The 22,574-nt window shown below is 43.6% G+C and overlaps 2 protein-coding genes across 2 annotated transcripts in view; one reads left to right on the top strand and one right to left on the bottom strand.

The window, feature by feature from the left end:
* COL14A1 (collagen type XIV alpha 1 chain) overlaps positions 1-22,574 on the top strand; it is a 253,923-nt gene that overhangs the window by 230,697 nt on the left and 652 nt on the right. The window lies entirely within an intron of this gene.
* SNTB1 (syntrophin beta 1) overlaps positions 1-22,574 on the bottom strand; it is a 115,589-nt gene that overhangs the window by 26,189 nt on the left and 66,826 nt on the right. Inside the window, exon 3 of the mRNA XM_075495204.1 lies at positions 13,898-14,105. Within this exon, the coding sequence (XP_075351319.1) occupies positions 13,898-14,105 (208 nt within the window). The remainder of the gene's footprint in view (positions 1-13,897; positions 14,106-22,574) is intronic.

Here is a 22,574-nt window from a genome sequence, read left to right on the forward strand (position 1 = left end):
CTGGGGCTGGCACAAGACAACACGATGGCTATTCGCTTTCCTAGTAGAAAAGCAATCTGTGATCTATGTTACCTCTGAGACCGGTATTCCCATATTTCATTTTTCAGCAGAGCAGCCTGCAGCGCTGTTGTTTCCAAAGCTCTGAACCCCTTGCAGGTCCGCGCAGGGCTACAGGTGCGTAACTGTTAGCAGTTAGTGGTTGGCTCCTCATAACGGTTTCACAGAATTGTTCACTCGCTTGGATGCGATCCTATAACCACAAGCCATTCCTTCTGCTTGTGCTTGCAAATATCTAAGCAGCTGTTTCAAGTTATTTGAAGGGGCTAGAGACTGAAGTTTTACTTGATGTGTCCAGGCTAATGGAAACTGATGATGTACGTGACCTTTGATGAGCGCAAACAGCTCCTCTGTCCAATCTGAAGTGAAAGAAGACAGAGAAGCTAAAATTCCTCTCTTTGAGGTCTCCGTGCAGCTGTGAAGCATTAATCTTATGGGGTTATGAAAGGTTCAGAGACGGCTGGTCTTATTCTGGCCAGTAGGGGATATTTCAACACCTTCTAGCCCACTCAACAATTTGTACACCTGTCTGGGCCCAACGGTCTCTGCAGCTCATCGGTGGGCTGCTCCTTCCACTGCCACCTTCCCGCAGGCCCCCGGAGCTCAGCTTCATCTCCCAATCTCTTCCAGTGCTGTCCCACTCTTCCCTTCTCCCAGGCTCTGTTTGTTTTTCTGCACTTGTCCATTTGGCTTATGTCCCACAGGAACAAAAATCACAGCAGAGACACAACGTCTGATGTGTGGGTTCCATGTTTCCTCCTCCCTCTACCTTGTCTACTCAGATGGTTCGAGTTTGGAGCAGGGTCTGCTCCTATTGGTACTGTTTATGCTGCAATCTCGCACCATGGCATTCCAGGTTTGGCTAGTCCCTAGGCCCTCTCATACTAACATAATTATTAATGTTATGCTATTAACCACAACAATCACCACCTGAATCAGTGCTGCTCTCTTCCTCATTTCAAACTCTTGCAACAACAAAGCAAGAACTCAACAGTAAGTCAGCTCGCCCTCAATAACCAGCTTTCCCAAAAAACACAAAAGCAGGGGACCTCAAGACAAAAACAACACATAAAACGTTCTCACACTACCCCGTGCAGCTGTGCAATCCTTCTCCACGCTGCTCCTCTTTGCAATACCTCCAGCTTCTTCCATCTCTTTCAGTTGCCTTTGCCTTGTTAACTGCAGTTTGGGGCATGCAGATTTAAACGTCTGTTTTGAAATTTTATGTGGGAGAATGCTAATGTATTCTTTAACCCTATGATTCAGGGATCCAAAGAAAATAGCAATATTAAGCATTTTTTAAGTGGAATGAACACATGTGTGTGTTTAAACCTAAAGTTTTAATGTATTCCCCCCCAAAGGGCCCTGCAGAAAGCCTCACAGGATGAGATGAGGCCAGAGACAACACCATAAAACACTTCTTTTCATAATAATGTACAAGCATTTCATTCCATAAACTAATAGGTAAGCTTCTATTTCCATAGCAGGCTTCTCCTCAAAGTGAACTTTTTAGAGCCATTTCCATAAACATCACTGACCTTTCCAGTATGAAGCACAAAAAAGCAGCTATATCCATACTACACATCGGCAGCCTACTCTGGCCAATGTCTGCAACTATTTTCAGCACAAGATTAACAAATGAATGTTTGCACAGCAGCATCTGCTCAGCAGAAATGTATAAATAAAGCAAGCCCCAATAATAACACGATGTGTTCACACAGATTCAGGAATCTTCACTGCGGCTAACAGTCGTTAGCGTCTAGAGATTAAAACTCAGGTGCTTCCTTCCAGCAGGGCTACTGTTACCGGAGAGCACCTGAAACTCGGGGAATCCAAATAACATCTGAGAAAACCTTTGGTAAGCCCATTTGTCTTCAACAGCAATGTCGCTACGTTGGGAGCAGCAGGTCCAAACCCCCACACAGAGTCTCCTTCTGATGTACACCCAAAGAAACAGCCACTTGGGCTCCAGAGCCCCTTTTTGTACCCTGACTATTGAACAGACGCCCTGTACAAGCCGATACACCCTTCCAAAGGAGGGGGTGGAAATCCCTGTACTTAAAAAAAATGTGCCAGGTTATCCATCTAGATCTCCGAGATGGTCCTCAACAGTCTTGCAGTTGGAACTGGTAAGAATGGGTGTGCTTTTGCTGAAGTTGCTGGAGTTGCTGACAAGATGGCTTCATAACAGCGTGACATCTAAGTGCTACCATCTTTTAGCAACTTCTTCTGACTCTTCTGATCCCCATCTCCAATAAGTTTAACTTCTATCGCTTGTTATACCTGTGACTGTACTGCTGCTGTCTGACTTTTCTGAAAAAAGACTAAGCTGTTAGAAGAGAAGAATACTTAATGTCACTATTAGACCAGAAAAAATGTGACTCCATGGGACATTTCAGCAAAAGCAGCTCTAAAATGGACTGCAGAGTTTTCCATGGATCCTATTGTGTGGTTATTACTAAACATGGTGTACCACATGTCTGTTGAAATTGCATTATTTCTGTGTGCTGTGCTAGTGCTGGAAAAAATCCGATGTCATTCCAACAGGTTCTGCCATGAGGTCAGGTGTGATACAACAGTACCTGTTTCTCTACCCCTATGGTATGTCTGGCAGGATGAGTCTCCAATGCCTCACGTGAGCATGAGGCCACTTCACTTCCTTCATGTCCACTGTCTCCAGGCCTTGGTAATGCTGCGTCCATGGGGATCTCTACCAGGAACGATGCAAGGATGGGGCAGTTTCTCATACATCTAGAGAACTTTGCTCTTCCAGAAGATCCTGTTTTGGATTCTTCTACCCACTGACCCCCCTTTTCTCACCCTGTCCCTTTCAGGCTGTTTTTCCTCTCTCGCCTCCAAAATCTAACGTGAACACCCAAGACTGCGCCTCTATGTAATTTGCGTTTTTCCATTTGATTTCACTAGATTTTCTGTTTGAAGCAGTAACAGTCCTTCAGCCTTATTGATCAGTTTTCATTGCACAAAAAGGAGGACATAAAACTGTGTGTGACCTGTAGAAATCACATTTATTCTGTCTCTATTTCTCTGTCCCCTGCAGCTGGTTGTTTAGGGCTTACATTAAAACTGGAAATGTTGCTTTCTTATGTAGTCATTGTGCAACTCTTCCTTCCTTTCCTAATCCTTCAAGTGAGGAGAACAGCCAGGAGAAGGATATTGTGCATGTTGGGATTTTTGTCCATCTCTCCACGGGGATGATTAGCAAAATACTGTCTCTCCCTAGATTTATAATTGTAAAATGAGATAAAAATCTGGCCCTTCAAGGGAAGTGTTACTTTTGGAAGGGATCAGAAACAGCTGCTTTCAAAATCAGTGATGCTGGCTGTTTGTGGTAGTTCAACAATTGGTCTTAGGAATTTTACTTGTGAGGACAGGAGAACTTTGCTGAAGTATTGCTAAATAAGGTATCTACTAATCAAAAAAATATAGCAATGCTCCGAAGTTCCTTGCAATGCCATGATAATCATTAGATGGTAATCTCTGACAAGGTTAAATCTAATATTATTCAATGGCTGTTCCCCAAAGTAGGTTCCCTTTTGGTAGTAAAATCATTATCTTACTGTTTAAACATTCAGGCTTTCCTCTCTATTTCACAGTTCATAAAGCACCTTTATGGTGCTGAGATTTTTTTTTCCCGAACAGACAGAAGACAGTTTGTTTTTCCTGCTTTGATTAAATCCTACATCCCACAAGCAGTGAACCTATGATACTGCTCTACTGTTTTTAATTGTCTCCTTCTATTAAGATGCCAGCACTGTATGTCTTTCCTGCAGCCCCAGCGCGATTTTGCTACGTGCCTGGCATTACCGCTGTCGGGTCTGAGGTTAATGTGTACGCCGTACAACTCATTAGCTGCGCATTACTATCAGAGCCAAAAATCAACATGATTGATCCAACAATATGTTTGGGCTTGGGACCGAGACTCGAATGAGGTCTCACCAAAAGCAAAGGTCAGCAACTTGGCACAAATTTTGCTGTGCACAGAGGAAGCTTTTCTTCCAAACTATTCATCAGGGAAGGTACAAATGACAACTAATACGGGCCTCATTAAAAATGAGAAGAGGAAACCCCTTGGAGAGGGCAAGGAGGCTCCCTCGCTATCAATTTTTTTCCCCAGTCCTTTCCTAAAGCTTTTATTTACGTTACAGTAAAGACAATGTGGAACTTAAAGGTAGCTGTGGGGCTTGGGGTTTAGGAGGCTCGTTAGACTAATTATCTTGATGCACACTATCAATTACTGTCCAGTTAAGCAGAGACTATAACTCTGCAGGCAGAAATAAATCTTCAGAACTGAAGGATCTGGGGGAAGGGAATAAAAGGATTTTTTTTATCAGTGCTATTATTTCTTTTAGTTAAAACTCCAGTGTCAAAACATTTCCCATCTTAAAATAACTAAAATAAAACAGACGCTAGTTTAAGAGTGGGAGAGAGGAGAGGAACGATACAAGAAACCTTTTCAACCATGGATTTGTTCCAAGTACAGTTCTTACGAGGATTTCACTCGTAACTCAAGCACTCTTGCCACAGTCAGGCCCTAAAATCAGTACTTCAAAATACGCTATTGTACATATGGTATCATCATGTTCTTTCTTCCTCAGTAACCAAGGGTGTTGAAAATGCTATTGCTACAACAATTAGGCTGTACGAGAAATACTTCCCTGCAGTCTCCAGAGTTGCTGTGTTGCAATGTAATTGTCTAATGGCACATTTTTGTAAGGGCTGTCATGGTATTATGGGTATAATTTTATTTTTACAGGATACGATAATAAAGTAAAAGGCTGGCATTAATAGCCTTAGGAACCTATTACATAAACAGAGGTTGAGGATTAAAATTGGACTGGATTTGTAGAGTCTGCATAGAGTAAATGTCTTGCCACACTGAAAATTATAATGCATATAACTTTTCCCTCTCCACTATTTTTTTGTAAACTCTCCTATTCTCCTAAAGGTCAATCCCTCTTTCCAACAGAGAACACAGCTTCTTCTCAAGGTATTTTTAGAAAATCTGTTTATTTTTCTCTGTTAACAGTTGTTTGGCAAAACAGGATACAAGGCATATATTGCTTCTGCTTGTACCAGCAGCGATACTCCGCTCTTCTGCAACACCCCTCAAACTTTAACCAGCTCGTGTGTCCTAAAAGCAAGAGACAATGCAACTCTGATTGCAAGTGGAGCGGGTGAGCAGGACAGGGCAACACTATGCAAAAAGATAGTGAAAAAACCCAAATGTTTTCCTCTAAATTAGGGAATTTTTACTAGGAATGGCTCTGCTTTTGCCAGGAGTTTTCTCCATGGGGATCAGTTGAGGGTCCTGGGGGGAGAAGGGCTGCAGGGCAGAGAGAAGAGGGGGGTTTTATAGCCTATTCTGCTGCTTTCTAATCTATTTATTCATGCCATTAATCAAAAAGATGAAATGGGAGTATTGTTGTGCTAGGAAAAAAAACCCCAACGACTGGGGTGAGAGGAATTCATACTGGGGAGAGCCTGAAGGTCAACATGCCCCTGATGGGCCCCTCCATTCCCCTGAAGGTGATTTTGAACTTCAGGAGACAAAAACAGCAAATGAGAACAAGGTAACTTTGAACAGAGAAAATGCAGCTCGACGGGAACTTAATGTTTGGAAAATCCAGGATTTTCTAAGATAGACAATCCTTTTCCTTTCAAACTTCTTACATGCAGCCAGTAAGCAGAAAACTGCAGACAAACAAGCAAACAGACGCAGTGCAAGGGTGTAGCTCTTGCAAAACACTGTCTTTCTCAGCTCCCATCACGTCACAGCGATGTGTAATCAGGGTAGATCAGCCCCGGGGATGTGAGAATAAATCTGTTTGTCCCATACAACTGAAGTGGGATCTAGGGGCCAGAGGGCAAGCTGGGTGTCTGCAGGGCTGCTTGAGTCAGCATGGTTGATGGGGGAGATGCTCAGGGCTTTGCTATTTCTCAGTCTGCATTTGCCTTGCTCTTTGTTTCAGCTGAGTTTGCCCCAAAGCATTGCCTTAATAGCAGCCTCTCCACCCTGGATAACCACTCCACAGCATCTCCAAATGCCTGGGATGAGCTCCACAGCTTCCCCAACCAACGTGCTGGTCTGCTTTCTCCCACCCTGTATCCCACAGCTGGGCAAGACCAGGCACTCCCTGCTGACACCCTACTTGCACCAGCAGAAGGAGGCAGAAACACATCGGGGCAGAAGGAGACCAGTTGTTTTGGTGCTTAAGTGCTTAAAATAATTGATAAGGGCACCCTCCGCTCCCCACTGACGGCAGGGCTGGATACGGGTTCAGTAGAGGTCTCTGCTTCCTTATGCAACATATTTTTTATTAAGGAGAGGCTCGTGTTGCATTTAAACGACATTTGAAAACCAAGGAACATCACTGTCTCCAATTCTTTCACTGTCTTTCTTGCAATATTTGCTGTCAGAGGCTGAGAGAAAAAAGGAGCCCTTTCACCTGCTTCTGAAGGAAGGGGATCAAAGCCTTCCTTCACATCATACCTGTATCTTTCCTGCCTTTTTTTCCAACGGAACTTGACTGCAAATATGTTCAAAAACACAGGCTTTCAAACCTGCGAAGCCCCAAAAGGTGAGCTGACCTGGCACGCACGCGAGGGGAGGTGGACCCTTTTGGACAGATCCAACTGCAGCTGCCCAGGCGAAAGATGGAGAGGTCCAGCATCCTGAAAATTTAGCAAGATCTAGGAAGAAAATCCCTCATCTACCAAAATCTAGAAAGTCCTTTGTCCAGCAAAATCCAGCGCAGCCCAGCCAAGCAGCAGTTCAGCTTTGGGTTACGTAGAAGAAAGAGTTAAGCATCCATGCCGCGGCAGCTGCGCCGTGCAGAGTGGCTGGTGCTCAGGACCATGCCAGGACGTGCTCCCACAACCACCACCCCGCCACGCTGGAGGAACCAAGAGAAACAGCTCCCACACCCCGGGGAGGCAGCGAACCCCCCCTGTTTCCTTTCGGCATCCTCTCCTCCTTCCAAGCTACAGCCCATCATTTCCCCTCTCAAACCCTGCCCCGGGTTTGTCGGTGGGACATCTGCAGAGGTCCCTCTCTCGGCAGACCCAGGGGCCACCACGTGGATCCCACCTGTGCTCGTGTCCCCCCCTGCCCGCACAGACACAGCTGCCAGAGCAGGAGTCACGTCTCCAGGCTCGCGATTCCTCCTGACGCAGGAAGGGAGAAGTTAAATAAAACTTTATGGCGGGATGACATCAAAAGGAACTTTCTCGTTGTTCCTAGGGTTCATAGGAACGCCAACAGCAATATGCTGTATTTTATGGAAAAACTTAAGTCATTTTTTAGGACTGTTAGATCAAAACTGAGGGAGAGCGGGCAGGGTGTGATTACCTCTGCTGGGATCCAGCCAGAACTAATGCAACCTTTGTGGGAAGGGCGAGGGGATGTGCAGGGCCCCAGTTTACACTTCAGCTCAATTTCTGCAAGAATAATTTAACACCTGAAAGCTACCACAGGCACAGCAGGGCTCACTCACTATTTAACTGTGCTCCCTAATTATCTGATAGAGGGGTTTTTCTTCACTATAACAACCAAACTGTACTGCAGAAGTATAGACTTTCAAGCTCAGGTCCTTCATGCCTTCCATTTGCCATCATAGTCCTATAATTCTTCATTATTTATTTAAACTTATTCTTCTTTCCAATCCCCTTGTACTGAGCACTTCTGCCTTAGATTTATCACTTGCTCGGCTCTCATTGGCATGGGAAGAAATAGCACGTGTGTTACGGATAAAGACTGGCAAAGTCTTTAAAACAGTATGGTGAATGAAATGGCTGTTTTCAGCCCGAGTTTTCCTTAATATATCCATTTACTGAATGCACCTAAAGCAACAAGAGAATGATGTTACTGCTGATAAAAGTGGCCTGTGGAGGAACCTCGCTGAAGCTGGGAGAGGAAATTACTCTTCATGCTATTTCAGGTTTACGTCTTTCCTAAGAACAGGCTGATCGTTATCCCAGATAATGAAGACTGTTAATGTAATTAAGCGCTCTGTTGTGGTGTTTTACAAAGCAAACAAATAAGTTCCAGAATTAATAAGCTGCAAGGTTAAGTGACACAGGGCAAAAGTAGGACTCTTCATTTGGATGTAAATGCTCCATAGCAAGCAATTAGCTGGGATTTAAAAGTACAATTTCTAATTTAGGACACACGGAAGATTTTCTGATTTGAGGTATGTGTAATCTCCAAAAGGCCAGATCAATTTTAAGGTTATGACCAGCGGTATATTACCAATATCAGGTCCTTCTCTAACCACTCAAAACAGGAGGCCAGGACCAAATTGCCTTGCTGTTCTTCCTGGGCATTATAGATGGGTAGTATCTCCAAACATGCCTAGATAATTAGTAAAGAAAACAGACTGAAAGAAAAGAACAAAAAAACCCCTGTAGAGACTAGAAATTGCAAAGGAGACCACACTACAGGAATGTCATTTCCTTGCAAAGAAATTAGGCATTTGAGTAATTGTTTTCTTAGCAAACGCCCATGCTTCTAGCAGGTTATTTATCTGGTTAAACCATACGCTGATTTGCACTGGGGGTTAAGACACAGTACAACGCAAAACTCGCTGCAGTTTCAGCCTAAACACGAATAGGTACTTCCAGGGCCAGAACACAGACCTGGGGATTAGTACAACCTGACTTTTATGCCTGAACATGCCGCGGGTTCAGACCGCTGAGGCAGCTAGCCCAGAGGAAGAGCTATACACTGCCTAACCAGGCAGCCCTGGTTCCCAGTCCCTGCCCCTCTGCCACAGGCTCTCACTACTTCTCTTGCACTGGGATTTGCATTTGTCATAAAACCTGCAGAAAGCTAATGCTACCCCACCAAAAGTAATGAGTTTTCTACCACCGTAACTATCTGATCTGGCTCAGGGTCAGACAAGCGCTGCCACCACCATGACGGAGGAGCTGGAAGAGTTAAGGGGGACGGTGGCAGCCACGGACACGGCCGTGCCAGGGTTTTTAAAATGCTGCCTAGCAGCTGCTGTGCTTCACAGGGAGCTGGTTAAAATCAGATATTCACAATGTTAAATAAAGGCAAAATGTTTTAACTACGTGATGGACTGGTGATTTTCTCGTGCAAAGACATTTTAAGCTCGCTTTTACAATTGGGAAATTATATAAAATTTTAAGACTGAAGCTTCTCTCCCGTTCTTTGAAAACTCATTTATCTGTGATGAGAATAACAACGTGGCTCTGTTGCTGCCTACTTGTTTTGCTAACATACTTCCAAAGGAAATGGTAAAACAGAAACGATTTCATTTCATACTGGGGAAAAAAAAACCCTCAAATACACTCTCATGTCATTTGCCTAAATCTTGTTTAGACAGCTTGCACGGCTCACAGTCTTACTGTTATCACTCCCTCCTCTGAATTAGAGTGAGAGCAGGAAGATAAATATAATACTGCAATATACGGCTCGATACCGAAGAAGATCACTCTGCTGTGACACGCCTCGCACTTCAGCTCTAACACAATGATACAGTTATCTAAGGTTTGAGGAGACGGAACAGCCTGTAATATATTAACACACTCTTCATTTCAGAGATAGTGTCAGGAGCTGAAAAACAACTCCAATCCACTGTGCCGCTTTGGTTATTTCCCCTCCGATATCAGGTGTTTTCTCCCCTCTGATCCCCACACCAGAGCTGCGGGAGCAGCAACACTTGCCCTGCGTAGGCAGAGCACCACGAACAGGAACCAAGCGCTGGGGTTAAGATCTAGTGAGAAAAGCCCATGAGGGCACTTTTTCTGCAGCTTCGACCATTAACATTCTAAAAGACGACTTGCAGCAACTCCTATTGTTAAGTTACTCAAAGGAGCCTTGAGAACATTTTAAGAAATGCCTGTAAGACATTTGACGTCCAGAAAGGAGAATGGTCTCCGGCTGCAGAAGCGCTTTTTCTTTTCTCCCAGCCTACATTTCAAGTGTCACCGGCACAGAGAGGACAGGGAGAGACGCAGAGCTCGGGCTTTCATTTAGGCTGCTTTTTTTAACTGACCCAGCTACAAGCCTGGCGCCTGGCTACAGCTTCAGCTTCCCCTGAAACCAGTCGTGCTTTTGCTTGTGTGGCCGACTGCTGAATTGGCAAAAGCTACCTTTGCAAAACCTTTTGCCAGAACACCTTTCTGTGTTTGCATTAAAGAGGCAAAAATGTAGATAAAGCGTTTGCCAACAGTATCTTGGTCTATTGGAACAGACGTTACAAGGTGATAAAATAAACTACCATTTCCTCAGTGTTTTAGCTCTCCAGTGCAAGAGCCAAATCTGCTCCTCACGAAGGAACTCAATGGTAGGTGGATAAGCGTGAGGAGAAAAGCAGTGATGCCTGTTTCAGCTCCTCTATAAGCCACAGGATGTGCAGAACTATAAAAAGTGGGGAAAAAGAGAGGCGGAAAAGACTTTTCTACAAGGTTTGAAAGGATTCCTGGACAGAAGAGGGGCAATTAACACACACATGGAAAAGCTCCTTAGTTAGGATGACATTACTAACTTCTTTTTTTGTCTTTGGTCACTAAAAGTATCTTTACAGAGAGCATTATAAAAAAGTAAAGACCTGGAAAGATTAAAACCCACATGTAGCTGTTCCCTCCTGCTTAGCAAGCTTGTTAATCCCACAGGTCTTGCTGAAGTGAAAAGACAAATACAAGAAAGAAAAGGTGACGGGGAGCACACACACTTCATTACAAACCAGTACTTGACATTTCTCTCAGTTACAGAAAAGTTTTAGGACGCCGGTGACTAATATAACTCCCTAATCCTTGGCCGGCTTCAGAAACCCTTGCCATAAGGTCAAGGTCAGGATAAGGTTAGTGCCTTAATGAAAGAGGGAATACGGCATCTTTAATGATTGCTTCTGGCTGTTTTTCTCCTTACCTATAATAATGCCACAGCAAGTGTTTGCTTTCTTAAAGTGATGCAGAGCTCTCTGCTTTACCTGCTGATGGACCCTCGCTGCCCACGCCGGGGCACAGCCAGGGACCAGATGGTGGACCTGCAAGGTGGGTGTTTCATGCTGAAGACCACAAATTTAGGGCTGTCTTCACAGGGAAGTTCAGTGAAGGTGGAAGAATCCTGTTAGCATGCAATTGCATAGTACCTTAGATAACCTACTATTTATTTTAATGTTCCCCACCTGAGGGAGGCTCCGCTAATGAATCTATTTTTGAGGTACCATAAAGGTTGAAGTTTAGAGCTAAGTTTAGAGCAGAGACATACAAAAAATGTCAAACCAGGAAATAGCTTAATGAAAGCAGAGAGTAATCACAGCAAATTACAGTGAAATTTCTATGGGATTACATTTTGCATTCCCCAAACAAGCAGAGGAATTCATCTCACTTAGCGTCGTTCCATTTTGCTGAGAATTCACTGTAAGGATATGCTATGTAAGTAACATAATGCAATGCCATAAAAGCTGTCTTAAAAGTTACAGTCTAAGATGCTTTTCAAAACGGAGTTCAGATTTCTTCCCACTGCAGTCTATGGAAAAATAGCAAGATATGCCACAAAGTATCACAGAGAAAAAAATTAATGGTAATATTAGGAGGAATACAAGGCACATGTTTTACTTTGTGGCTACTAATAATGAGGTCCCTTTCTAAACTCCAACGTTTAGAAACCAACCAGCAGTGGATGGGGTAGGGAAGTTCACCCCAGGAGAAGAAAGCTGGTATTCCTGGGGTGCTTCCAAGAATCACTGCAGAATTTACTATCTCTCCCCTCTGGCAAAGCCAGGTTTGCATGTAGGAAATGCCCTGTGGTCAGCACCTCACCTAGCTGCCTTGAACACCTCCTCTGAAACAGTGTATATACAGTTTGCATATATATGTACAGTATACATACCTTGCTCTCCCACCCTGCAGGCTATCTTTCTTTCACCCAGGCTTTACAGCCCACAGTCCAGTAACAAATAAAAGCAATTTCACATTGCTTTTTACCATATGTAGTGATTTTCTCTGCTTTTCAACAGGTCTCCAACATGAGAAGGAGCTGGGAACTTTTGACCTCACTCCATTACTATTGCACAGCTCTGGGTGGTTAGTTTAGTGGAAAAAACATGTTGACTTTTGGGTAACAATGTCGTTGCAAATCTCTCAAAGCTACTTCTTGATGACAGCCACTGGAAATACACTGGAACGTGCAGAGCCACAGCTTTGCCCTATTAAAGGCAACACAAGTTTCACCACTAAATTCAGCAGGACCTTGAACTGGTGCATAATGAGTAACATGAAATAAGATCTCAGTCCATAAGGCAAAAAAAAGAGGAGAAAGAAGCGTGTGAACGGGATATTGTGTATTAACTGTAAGGAGAGGAAATTCATAAACCAGAAGCGTGCCATGTGTCCGCTTTAAAATGATCTGTGAATATTTTACATCTAAGGTCTATATGATCTGCTACAGAGCAGTTACTCTTTCAGAGGAGAGGATTTTGCAACAGAAAAAGCCTCTTATATTCAGCCCTTCATAAGTTTATAGAAACGGATACAAAAGGGAAAACAAGATTAAAGACCCCATGGCTGTACAGTTTAATACTGTTAAAATTTACTTACCAATGCTTTGGTGTTTTAACCCCAAATTATTCCCCCAAATTTTTACATTTTCTACAGCAGTAAGCCACAGAATTTTGCTGTCCTCCCCACTCTGCAGGCTCGGAACGAGGGACAGGAAAACATACAAAATCTGCCTGAAAGGTTTTGCAATTTTGCCTTGCTACAAGTGGTGTGGACTGACCCATGTTTTGCTAAAAATTAATGGTGAGCCTTCTTAAAGGATGCTAGATAGAAATATGGCACCTGCGCCTGTGGCTGCCATATTTTCATCTACAAAATCCCAGACAGAGCTAAAACGTACAGTATTTTTTTCAGGGCAATTGCAGTCAGCTTTCCACACCTGTGCTGGATGCATAGGTTGAAAGGGCAGTGTGTACATAGTGGCCATTTTTCCACGCACCCCAGCCGGAGAGGCAGAGATGCTCTGAACGGCCGCCCAGGCAATATCTGTATGGGAAGTATTTCTAGGCACAATCCTAATGCTGTTACCATAGCAAATCCACGCTTACCAGTTGGTACAGTGCCTAAAATTCTGAGACTACTGATTTAAAACCAGATCATCTCATACTGATACCATCCCTGTGCATTCATGGGTCGGCTTTCCACAGGTCGATAGATCCCAAACTACTTTCAAACTGAACACCAGCTTTCCCCTGTGGCATAAAATATTTCGAGACTCAAACTGTGCAAGACACAGGGTAAGAGTTGCAATTGCAAGCTTGGCCTTCTACGAAGATCAGCTCAAACGCAGGGTTACAATTAAAGAACAAGCTCCCAGGTGCAGCAGGGACACCACCTTGTGCTCCAGACCATGGCCAGCTCCTGCGGCCAGGCACAGCGGAGGGGTGGACCGTGGACCAAGCAACTGGTTACTTCCCAGGCCAGGAGTAGGAAGGTGACATCTCATACACGTGAACAGGAGACGTAACAGCAGGGGAGCTCAAGGCTGCTGTCAGTTTTTGTGACTCATGTCCCATACCTAAACTTGACAGATCAAGAGACTTCTGATCTCCCAGGAAAGTCTCTGCTAATTGTCATAGAGAAACAAAGACTCAGGGGACCTTCTAGTTTTTGGGGATTTTTTTAAAGCATAAAAATTGGCACATTAAGAAAAGAAAGGTCTTCATGGAAAACTGAATCAAAGCCCAGTACCTCATTTAGCCTCTCTACTTCCAGACGAGGCTGAATTCAGGAACAGAGATCAAGCGAGAAAGAGAGAGCTTAGAAATGAAAATAAGAATGTTTTCATTACCTTTTCTGCAAGCCAGCCTAGATGCCTAATCTCTCGACTTCCAGCAATCCCTGTTTTACCCAGCTGGTCTCTGACCTCTGCAATCACCCTGGGGATGAGCTCATTGACACTGGAGTGGATGGCATTGAACCAGGCCTGGGCTGTAGCCGAATCCTTACTCCTGAGCACCACGGTGTGCTTGGCATCAGGTGAATGAACTTCAATAAGTCTAGAAAAACGGGGGGGGAAAAACATTATGTTCACTCAGATATCGTTAGGCGGCTAAATTTATTACCTCGCTTAGTATTAGCAATGAGTTGAAAAGAAGGATACTAATATGAAGACCTTGCACTAAAAACTTACCTTTACAACACCTGAATAGAGTAGGATCATCTTAACTGAAGCCAGGTCTGTGCTAGCATTACAATAAAATCCTTGAGAAGGGTTGCCAACCCCACATCTAGCATGTCAATAGGAGTTTCAAATATAAAGGCAAGAGGAGCATTCGCCCATTAACATTCACCGACATGGCAACCACCCGGCACTGCACGGGAGGTGACTGCGGAGAAGCCAGGGATAAGCTGCTGCCTTCTTTATCTGGATATCACAGCACACCCAGAGTTTCTCAGTGTGTTTATTTTACTTATACAGAGCTAAATGAAAACCACTCTCATCCCAAGTTTTCTTAGTTTTCTTAGGATTGCGCTGTGGTTTCAGTGACACCACTAAGCATCAACCAGAAGCCTAGCATAATTGGCCTTCTCCAGGAGTTACCAATGTCCTCAGTGCTCCATTTAGATCCTGCTAACAGCGGCAGCAAGAAAGTGGTAACCGCAACCATATGATTGCTGCTGGCAGCCATCTTTTACAGTGTTCCAAACTCCTGTGGAGAGAGATGGTTTTTTCCCCAAAAACATGCTTACTAGACCATCCTGCGGGCTTCCACCCCACCACTGTGGTTTGAAAAGCACAGGCAAACACAGTTTCCAGGAAAATTAACCCTGTCCATCGTGGTTATGGGACCTGTGCCAACACCTTTGCTAACAACAACAACAAAAATGCTTTGAGAGGCAGCTGCAGCTATTTCAGCTCTGTTCTCAGTGAAGTTATTAGTTATTAGTGGGGCTTTGTGGGCTCTTTATAGCTTTGTGGGCCACTTTTACTTGACCATTTGTTAAATAACCCACTAAGTAATAGCCTGGTTTATCTTTACGTAGTGAGTTTAAAACCAATGGGTCATTGCCCATCACTCAACTCCATATCACATTTGTGCTTTTTCATTATACACATACAGTGACTGCCCCTGAACATTACCCACGCAAATTCAACCTGGGATCTGAGCCTAAGCACGTCCTTCTGTCCTCTGTATTGCTGCCCGATCTCTGGGACACACAACGACTCCTTTCTGTAGCAGAAAAGTAATTAGTTCAGTGGAATTTATTCAGGTTGATGTTCAAGACAGTACTGTAATGCAAATATTTGTTATGCAATTACAAAATCCTGCAATTTAGAGCTTAACTAACAATTAAGGGGTTTTAATTAATTGGTTAAACCAGATCAGAATCCAGAACAGAGAGCGACTCGATCTGTGCAGCTCTCTGGGGCTGGGAGAGTGAGGACCGCTGGTCTCGTGTTTGTCCGTTTTGGGAAGGGGAGGTCTCCACGTAGACACTGCTCCAAACATAGAAAAGGTCATGATTTTCCAAACTCAGCAGCTGAACTGTTCAGGGTCCTAAATCACTGTTTGGATGATAGCTTAAAAAGTGGGTTGATTTTTCAGAAAGCGCTGAGCCAAGACAGTAATGCATGTTTCCTCGGTAAAGCTGCTGGAGCTCAGCACTGTCTGAAAATAAAGGCTCTTATTTAGCTGCCCCAGGATGCACCGAGGATTCAACCTCAGGTACCGAAAGGAAAATTCCTTGTCAGATGATGCAGGTCTGGTGAATAAGAAAACTATGTTTGTACACAGGCATGTTCCCAATCACACTCTGATTTTTTCTGAACTGCCAGAAAAAGCTGTCTGCCCCACGGTTACGATTTATACAGTTGTGTCCAATGGTCATTACAATCATGCACAGCTACCATACCCCAGACTGTCTTTCCATTGGAAACACTGCTCTCCCACTGCCATATGAACTTGAGTTTGAACTTGTTCTTGTAGGCAGCTACAAATGGAAACAAACCATACAGGCTTGGTTTTTCAAAGTACATTGTAGTAATCGGTGAAACATTGCTTATTACTTACAGAGCACTTTTTGGCACGAGATCTCATGGCGTTTTACAGATGAGGTCAGTGACAGCATCCCCATTTCGCCACCCAAAAAGTGGAAAGGTGCATAACCCAGATGAGGCAGGGAACAAGCCAGGAGCAGCACTCAGTATTTTCTGCACTCTAACTCCGATTTTAAGACTTCTTTAAAAAAGAAAAATATTTGGACAGCACAGCAGTATTGTGCTGTTTTTGAAAAATGTTAATGCACCGTATGGATCGTCTGAAACAATGCTCTTTACAAAGCCTGTGGTTTCTATAAGGGAACTCCCACCTCCAAAGTCACCGTGTATTGTGCGGTAAACAAAGCACTGAACAAGGACTATAAAGACACAGAAGAATGTGCTGCTTTTTCAGTTGCAAAGGAACAGCAGCAAACTTGTGTCACTTCTTTTTAAGTTAGAGTCGTAGCAGGCTTTGGTTTAGAAACAAATTATCTAGAACTGAAAGAGCTTCCAAATGGCAACTCGCTTCCCTCCAATTTAGAATACACTTAAATGCTTACTTAAAGCAAGTGGATTAACATACAAACAAGTATTTTGCTACTTGGGCCTTCATCAAAGTGTATTTCCCTTGATGGTGGCTATTTAAGTATTTCTACAAGACTTCTGTCCCCTAAAATAATGAACATTTAGTTAGCTCTTAAGAATTCTGTTTAAGGGGTTCTAAACTATGGATATTCTAATATACACACATTCTACTGTTATATCAACACATGTATTCTAGTATACATATGCACATACACATACTGAGCCACGCCTGCAAAAATACTCTTAAAATATCATCCCTCAGTGACTTCTAATGGGGCTGTTTTGGAGACTGCTTGTCAGTCATCAAAGTTTGATGGTGATGCACTAACAACTGCAGAAAGTCTACCTCGTTCCGTGCGCTGAGTGACAGGAAGATTGGACAACTGCTACACTTCTCAAAAGTGAGTTCAAAATGGGAATAAATGCTGCATTGACAGCCCTGAAACTGAATCCTTTCATCCACCGCGCTGGTCCAGCCCGAGAAATACATCTGCAAGCATCGTTCCTGTGCAAGCTGCTAGGCAGAGTACCTTTTTTATTCATACCATAAGGACAAAAGTTTAAATCTTCAACTGCCTGAACTCTGCTACTGGCTATTTGCTATCAGATCTGGGCACTAAACTATCTTTAAGAAACTGGGCTTACAGATTTCTGCTCAAAATCCAGGACTCCCATCTCTGTAGTCAGCTGGGATGGAGATACTAACAGAAACTTACAATCCTCCCAGAAAGCCATGGGCTCTGACCGCAAGCGGATGCGGAAAGCGCCGTGTCCCTGTAAACTCCCCTTTTCTGTCTTTCAGCCTACGCTGCTTTGATTCACCAGTCCATTTGGATGACGCTTTTTGTATAACAGCTGACTGATGGCATTTCCATATTTTTTGAAAAGCAAAAAAATACCATTGACCTTAGTAAACTCCAACACTAAAGCACTTAAATGTTTCCAGCAGTCCAGCCGTTGTAACTTTGATTTGTTCCTTGGCTAAACTGACCACCGCTTACTGACTTCTGTTTATCTGCAGTTCAGTGATAAAGTTCCCTTAATTCTCCACTGAATTGAAATATTTAGGGCAATGCCACAGCTGTGTTTATTCTCACACTCCACCACAGTTATGTAAATACTGCATATGGAGCTGTTTCTGATAAAGCCCATACCAACCCAAAGGAATTCTATGTTAGCTCTAGATGGCTGCCAAGATGCGCGGCATCTCTCCAGCTTGGCAATGCATATGAATGATATCACATTTTCTCAGAGATCATTTGGCAAACCTTATAATAAAAGAGTAATTTTCTCTCTCCTTCTCAAAGAGTCCCACTGAGCCGAGGAGTGTTTCCAGCATCCCCTTCTCCACCCACAGAACATGGGGGTGACACAAGACCCGACGCCTCCAAATGCTGTAACCTTGCACGTAAGAGGCCAAAGCTCCCTCCCTTGCTGCATGATCCAGAGCTTTTACTTTACAGAGGATCAGAAGAAGCTGAAAGCAAATGTTTGATAGACCAGACTCATTCCACATTTGATAAGGGCTCTTTCTGTAGGAGTGTTCATTATCTAAGAAATACCTTTTATCAAATCTCTTGAAAGCACTTCTCCCACCAGCATTGGCTCAGGACCAAATCAGGCACTGATTTACACTTTGTGCCTTTTCGTGGGTCAGATTATGTATTCAGTGACTGATTAAAGTGTGGAGTAAATCCCTTGAAGTTAATGATAAGCTGGAGCCAGAGTTATTCGAATCCATCACGCTACTTTGATTTTGCACTGGCATAGCCAGGAACAAAACACTCTGCCACTGACTCTGCAAACTTAAAAAGGGGGCGAGGGCCAAACTGCTCACTCCATCTCCTCCATCATTGTCTGCACATGAAAGTGTGGTAAGTAATTTTGTTGATTTCTGAGTGTACAAATATGGGAGGCTTTCCAGCATAAGGGGGGATTTAGAGGAACACAATCAGAGATGATATTTAAGTAGTTGCAAGTTTTGTTATAAAACAAACAAACAAAAAACCTGTTAAGGTTCTTTTTCAATTCTACATGCAGCATCAGGAGATGAACCAGGAAGAAAATACATTAACATTAAGCAATGGAAACTTTGGGCTTAATCTGCAAGGAAAATATTCCATAGAGAGACTGTTAGGCTTGCAATGAATTCCCCAGCATACACTGAAGAAACATCTTCATTTGATGCACCTAAACAGAGGTGAAAGCAATTTTAACAAGCAAGTGCTATTTAGTAATCAAGTGGATTTTTTCTGTGTGAAAGTCTCTTGGTCCCCTCACCGTCACAAGGGTACCTGCTGTATTAACAGTTACTCGCTGACTTTCAACTTACAGTGGTAAAAATGATGTAGTTACTTGTTTCTTGGGAGCTGGACTAGACTGATGTCCAAACAGAGGGTGTATATATCACTAACGAGCTGTCACAGTTGATTTCATTTCTATTTACTGCCAGCTGGGTTTTAATAAAAGGGATACCAGCGGAGTTGCACCGCATGCAAGTCAGGAAAGGATTTCGTTCTGCAATGGACTTGCTCACACCACTGTGTGCCGATGCTGCCCTATCTGCAGAGCACATCACACGTTCCCTTCTCTACCCAGAACAGCTACCAAAAGTCTACCAAAAGCTACCATTTAATAGTTTTTAAATGTCTATGGATGTTAAGGAGCAGAACTCTTTCCCTGCGTTGGCCAAAAGACCTCTTATCTTTTTCTTTCTTGAATTTTTCTTTTATATTCTGGTTGTAATAGTGCTGAATATTGCTAACACAGGAATACACAGTCCAGCCTTCTTCACAGTGGATTCAGCACCAGACAATGGCAAAAGTGCTGTTTCAAGAAGCAGTGGGGTCAGTTACGTGGGAAAAAAAAATTATTTCAGAGGCATGGTAGGAAACTGATTTAACCTTTAAAAGATGCTGCCTGAAACTTTAAGACCAGAAGATGTTGTGATTGGTGCAGTCAGTACATTGACCACAGCTCCCTGAAGCAACTCTTTCACAGCAAGAGGGAAAGTGTATTAATGCTAGGAAAATAAAATTGTTTTGGCCACAGAAGCTGCACCTCTACCAAAGCCACAGCCAACCTCAAAGCACCTTCTGCAGCAAAGCAAACCTTCTGCAGCTGGAGCCGCGTCTAGGCTAAGCAAAGAGCACCTGACTGTAGCTGGTAATAGTGGTAAATGACCCCTTCAGATTGAGATGAGGGTGGATAGTCTCATGCTGCTGCATAAATAAGAGATCATGAGCTTGGAGAAGAATTAGATGTCTTCTGAGAAAGAGCACCACTGTTACTGTTGCTGGTAGGCAGTGCTCTAGTAGGACCCAGGGGAAAGAAGGGAACATGATCCACAAGCATGGACGAAAACTAATAGGAAAATGGGACAAATGAGCAGGGCTGCTGATAGATTGGCTCTGTCTTGAGGATGAATTGTCATGGGAGAAAGTCTCGCTGGAAGAGACAAACAGCAGGTCCACCTCATCTAGCAGGATGTGTATCAATGTCTCATTATTTTATACACCTACTTTTTGGCTTCCATGATCAAGAAATCCCAGGGATCCCTGATTAGTTGCCAAGGAAAGCAAAACAGAAGCTGGACTGTTCAACAACCATGACGACAAACCCACAAATTCCCTCGGGATCAATTATTGGCCTCTGAGTGCTGGGGAGAGAGCACCTGGGAGCCAGCCTCCCGGAGATACTGCCGTCCTCTTCGGAGCTGGCGGGCATGGGTCACCTACTGGCACTTTCACAACTGGCAGTAAACTCATCTTCCCATTGAATAGACTCGGAGATCAATGGAAAAGCTCTGTGTAAGTGATGGGAAGAAATAACAACTTCAGCATAGCTCTCCCTGATTCCTACTATAGGAAAACAGGAATTTCCATCAGCAGAAACGCATGTGAAAGCTGGAAGTGACAACCGGGTATTAAAATAGCAGTATCTGCGCATACAACTTAAGCACTAAAGCCCAGCCTCAGCACTTACCAACACTCAGCTGGGGCACCTACGCTGGCAGCCCATCACCCAAGGCTCCCGCTGTGGCTGTAATTTGCAATTTGCTGCGATACAAGTGACTACAGAAGGTGCAGGAGAGAGCAGATTCAAAGACACCAGCTGAAAATCTTGCTTGTTGATTAACGGCAGGTCAGGCCAGCTCAGAGCTGTAAGACTGAAATCCAATTTGCAGGCCCGCTGATAAGGGAGGGAAAGCCCAGCACTGAGCACAGCACAACAGCCAGGCAGGAAAAAGGGTCTCGAGGTTGTCACTGGCTCCAAGCCATAACACAAAGACTGCAGGGACAAGGAGCATGGCAGGAAACTGAAACCCTTGCATATCAACTTTCTTTGGCAGATCTCAAGGGTGTTAAAATTGCTCTGCAACATTATTTAGCGGCAGCTTGGATGTCAGCACTAACATACCTTTACATACAGACACACGTAAAACATGATTAACTGTTTGCCCTCTGCAGCACTCACACTGCTCTTCCTTTCCCTTTAGTCTGTGACACATTTCTTGGAGCACCTCTCTTTCTCCATCTCATTAGTGCCTTGATTTTTCTCCTTTTTGCAAAAATATTCACAAAAAATAAGTAAAGTCTGCTGCAGTTTTCACTCTCTTGGTTCATCGCTTCGCTTGTTGGTTGGCTTCTTTCTCCGTTTCTGAATTTGTTTTCCTCCCTTCCCTCCATGCATTTCTCAAGGCAGTTTCTTCTTCTTGTTCCCCCTCCCCTGATTAATTTCCATTTCCTTTGCTCTTATTTCTATTCCTCAGCTCAATCCTCTACAGTTGAAGCTGGTTGGAAAAATCAAAATTCTTTGACTTTTTCAAAACTCCCCTAACTGAAGCAGTGGCTGAAAAAAAACTCAAAATACAACACAAAAACCCACCAGCATATCTTCTTTTTCTCCATTAACTCATTATTTAAATATTTTCACAGAAAAGAAAGACTTTGGTTAAAAGTGTGTTAATCAAAAATCCAGCTGAAAGCATTCTGCCAGCTTCGGTTACCGCCACCTCCACACCACCCGCATCCTTCCTCGTCACCCACTCACCGTGACACATTTTATTCCTGTCAGGTCACATTCAGTCCCGTTCACACATAGACACACGTACATACACAAAGTTTTATTTACACTCACATATCTGCATGCAGGCACAGACACTTTTTTTGAGTAACACATGCAGGAGCTTTGCCCATTCCCATTTGATTTGTGCTGGAGATGGGAAGGACACCAGGAGCTCGCCTGTCCAGAAGGATGGGGAGGGGAGAAAGCCCCATGTCGTTATGTCACAGGGGAAAAGATGCGACTTGTTTTTCAAGAAAATGAGACATGACTAATGCCAGATTCACCAAGACCTGCACAAATTAAAGGTCAGTCACAACATGCCATAACTATCCAGTTCTACAGTGGTATCTCAAATACCCTGCAGGAAAACTCAGCGGTTTCCACTGTGTCCCCAAATCCTGGCACATTCTCCCAGCAATTCACTTCTCAAATGTCACCCAGATACTACAGCAGGTCCTCAGGACATTAGAAAGCTATTTTAACGTGATCTAACCTGAAGTAAATAAAAGTAAATGAACATCCAAAGTTCAATCTAGTTTGTTGATGTGTTTATGTAAATGAATACCCTTGAGGTTGCCCTGCAGAAAATGGCCTTTGAGTTGTTTGGTGGGGTTTTTTTCTTCCAAAAAGCTTAGCTGGTGATTTGACAAAAGAGACTAAAATGCCCCTCTTTCTTTACAGAAGGGACAGTCCTACAGAGGTGTCTGATCTCAGTGACCTTCCAAGAAGGCTGAGAAGAAACTGAGGCTAAGATATAAGTTGGCACGACCGAGAGCAAAATCAATGACCTATTTGGCTGGTGGAGAGTTTCACAAATGATGGAAAATAACTA

Source organism: Mycteria americana, chromosome 2, assembly GCF_035582795.1.
Source record: "Mycteria americana isolate JAX WOST 10 ecotype Jacksonville Zoo and Gardens chromosome 2, USCA_MyAme_1.0, whole genome shotgun sequence".
In the NCBI taxonomy this organism is placed as follows: domain Eukaryota; kingdom Metazoa; phylum Chordata; class Aves; order Ciconiiformes; family Ciconiidae; genus Mycteria; species Mycteria americana.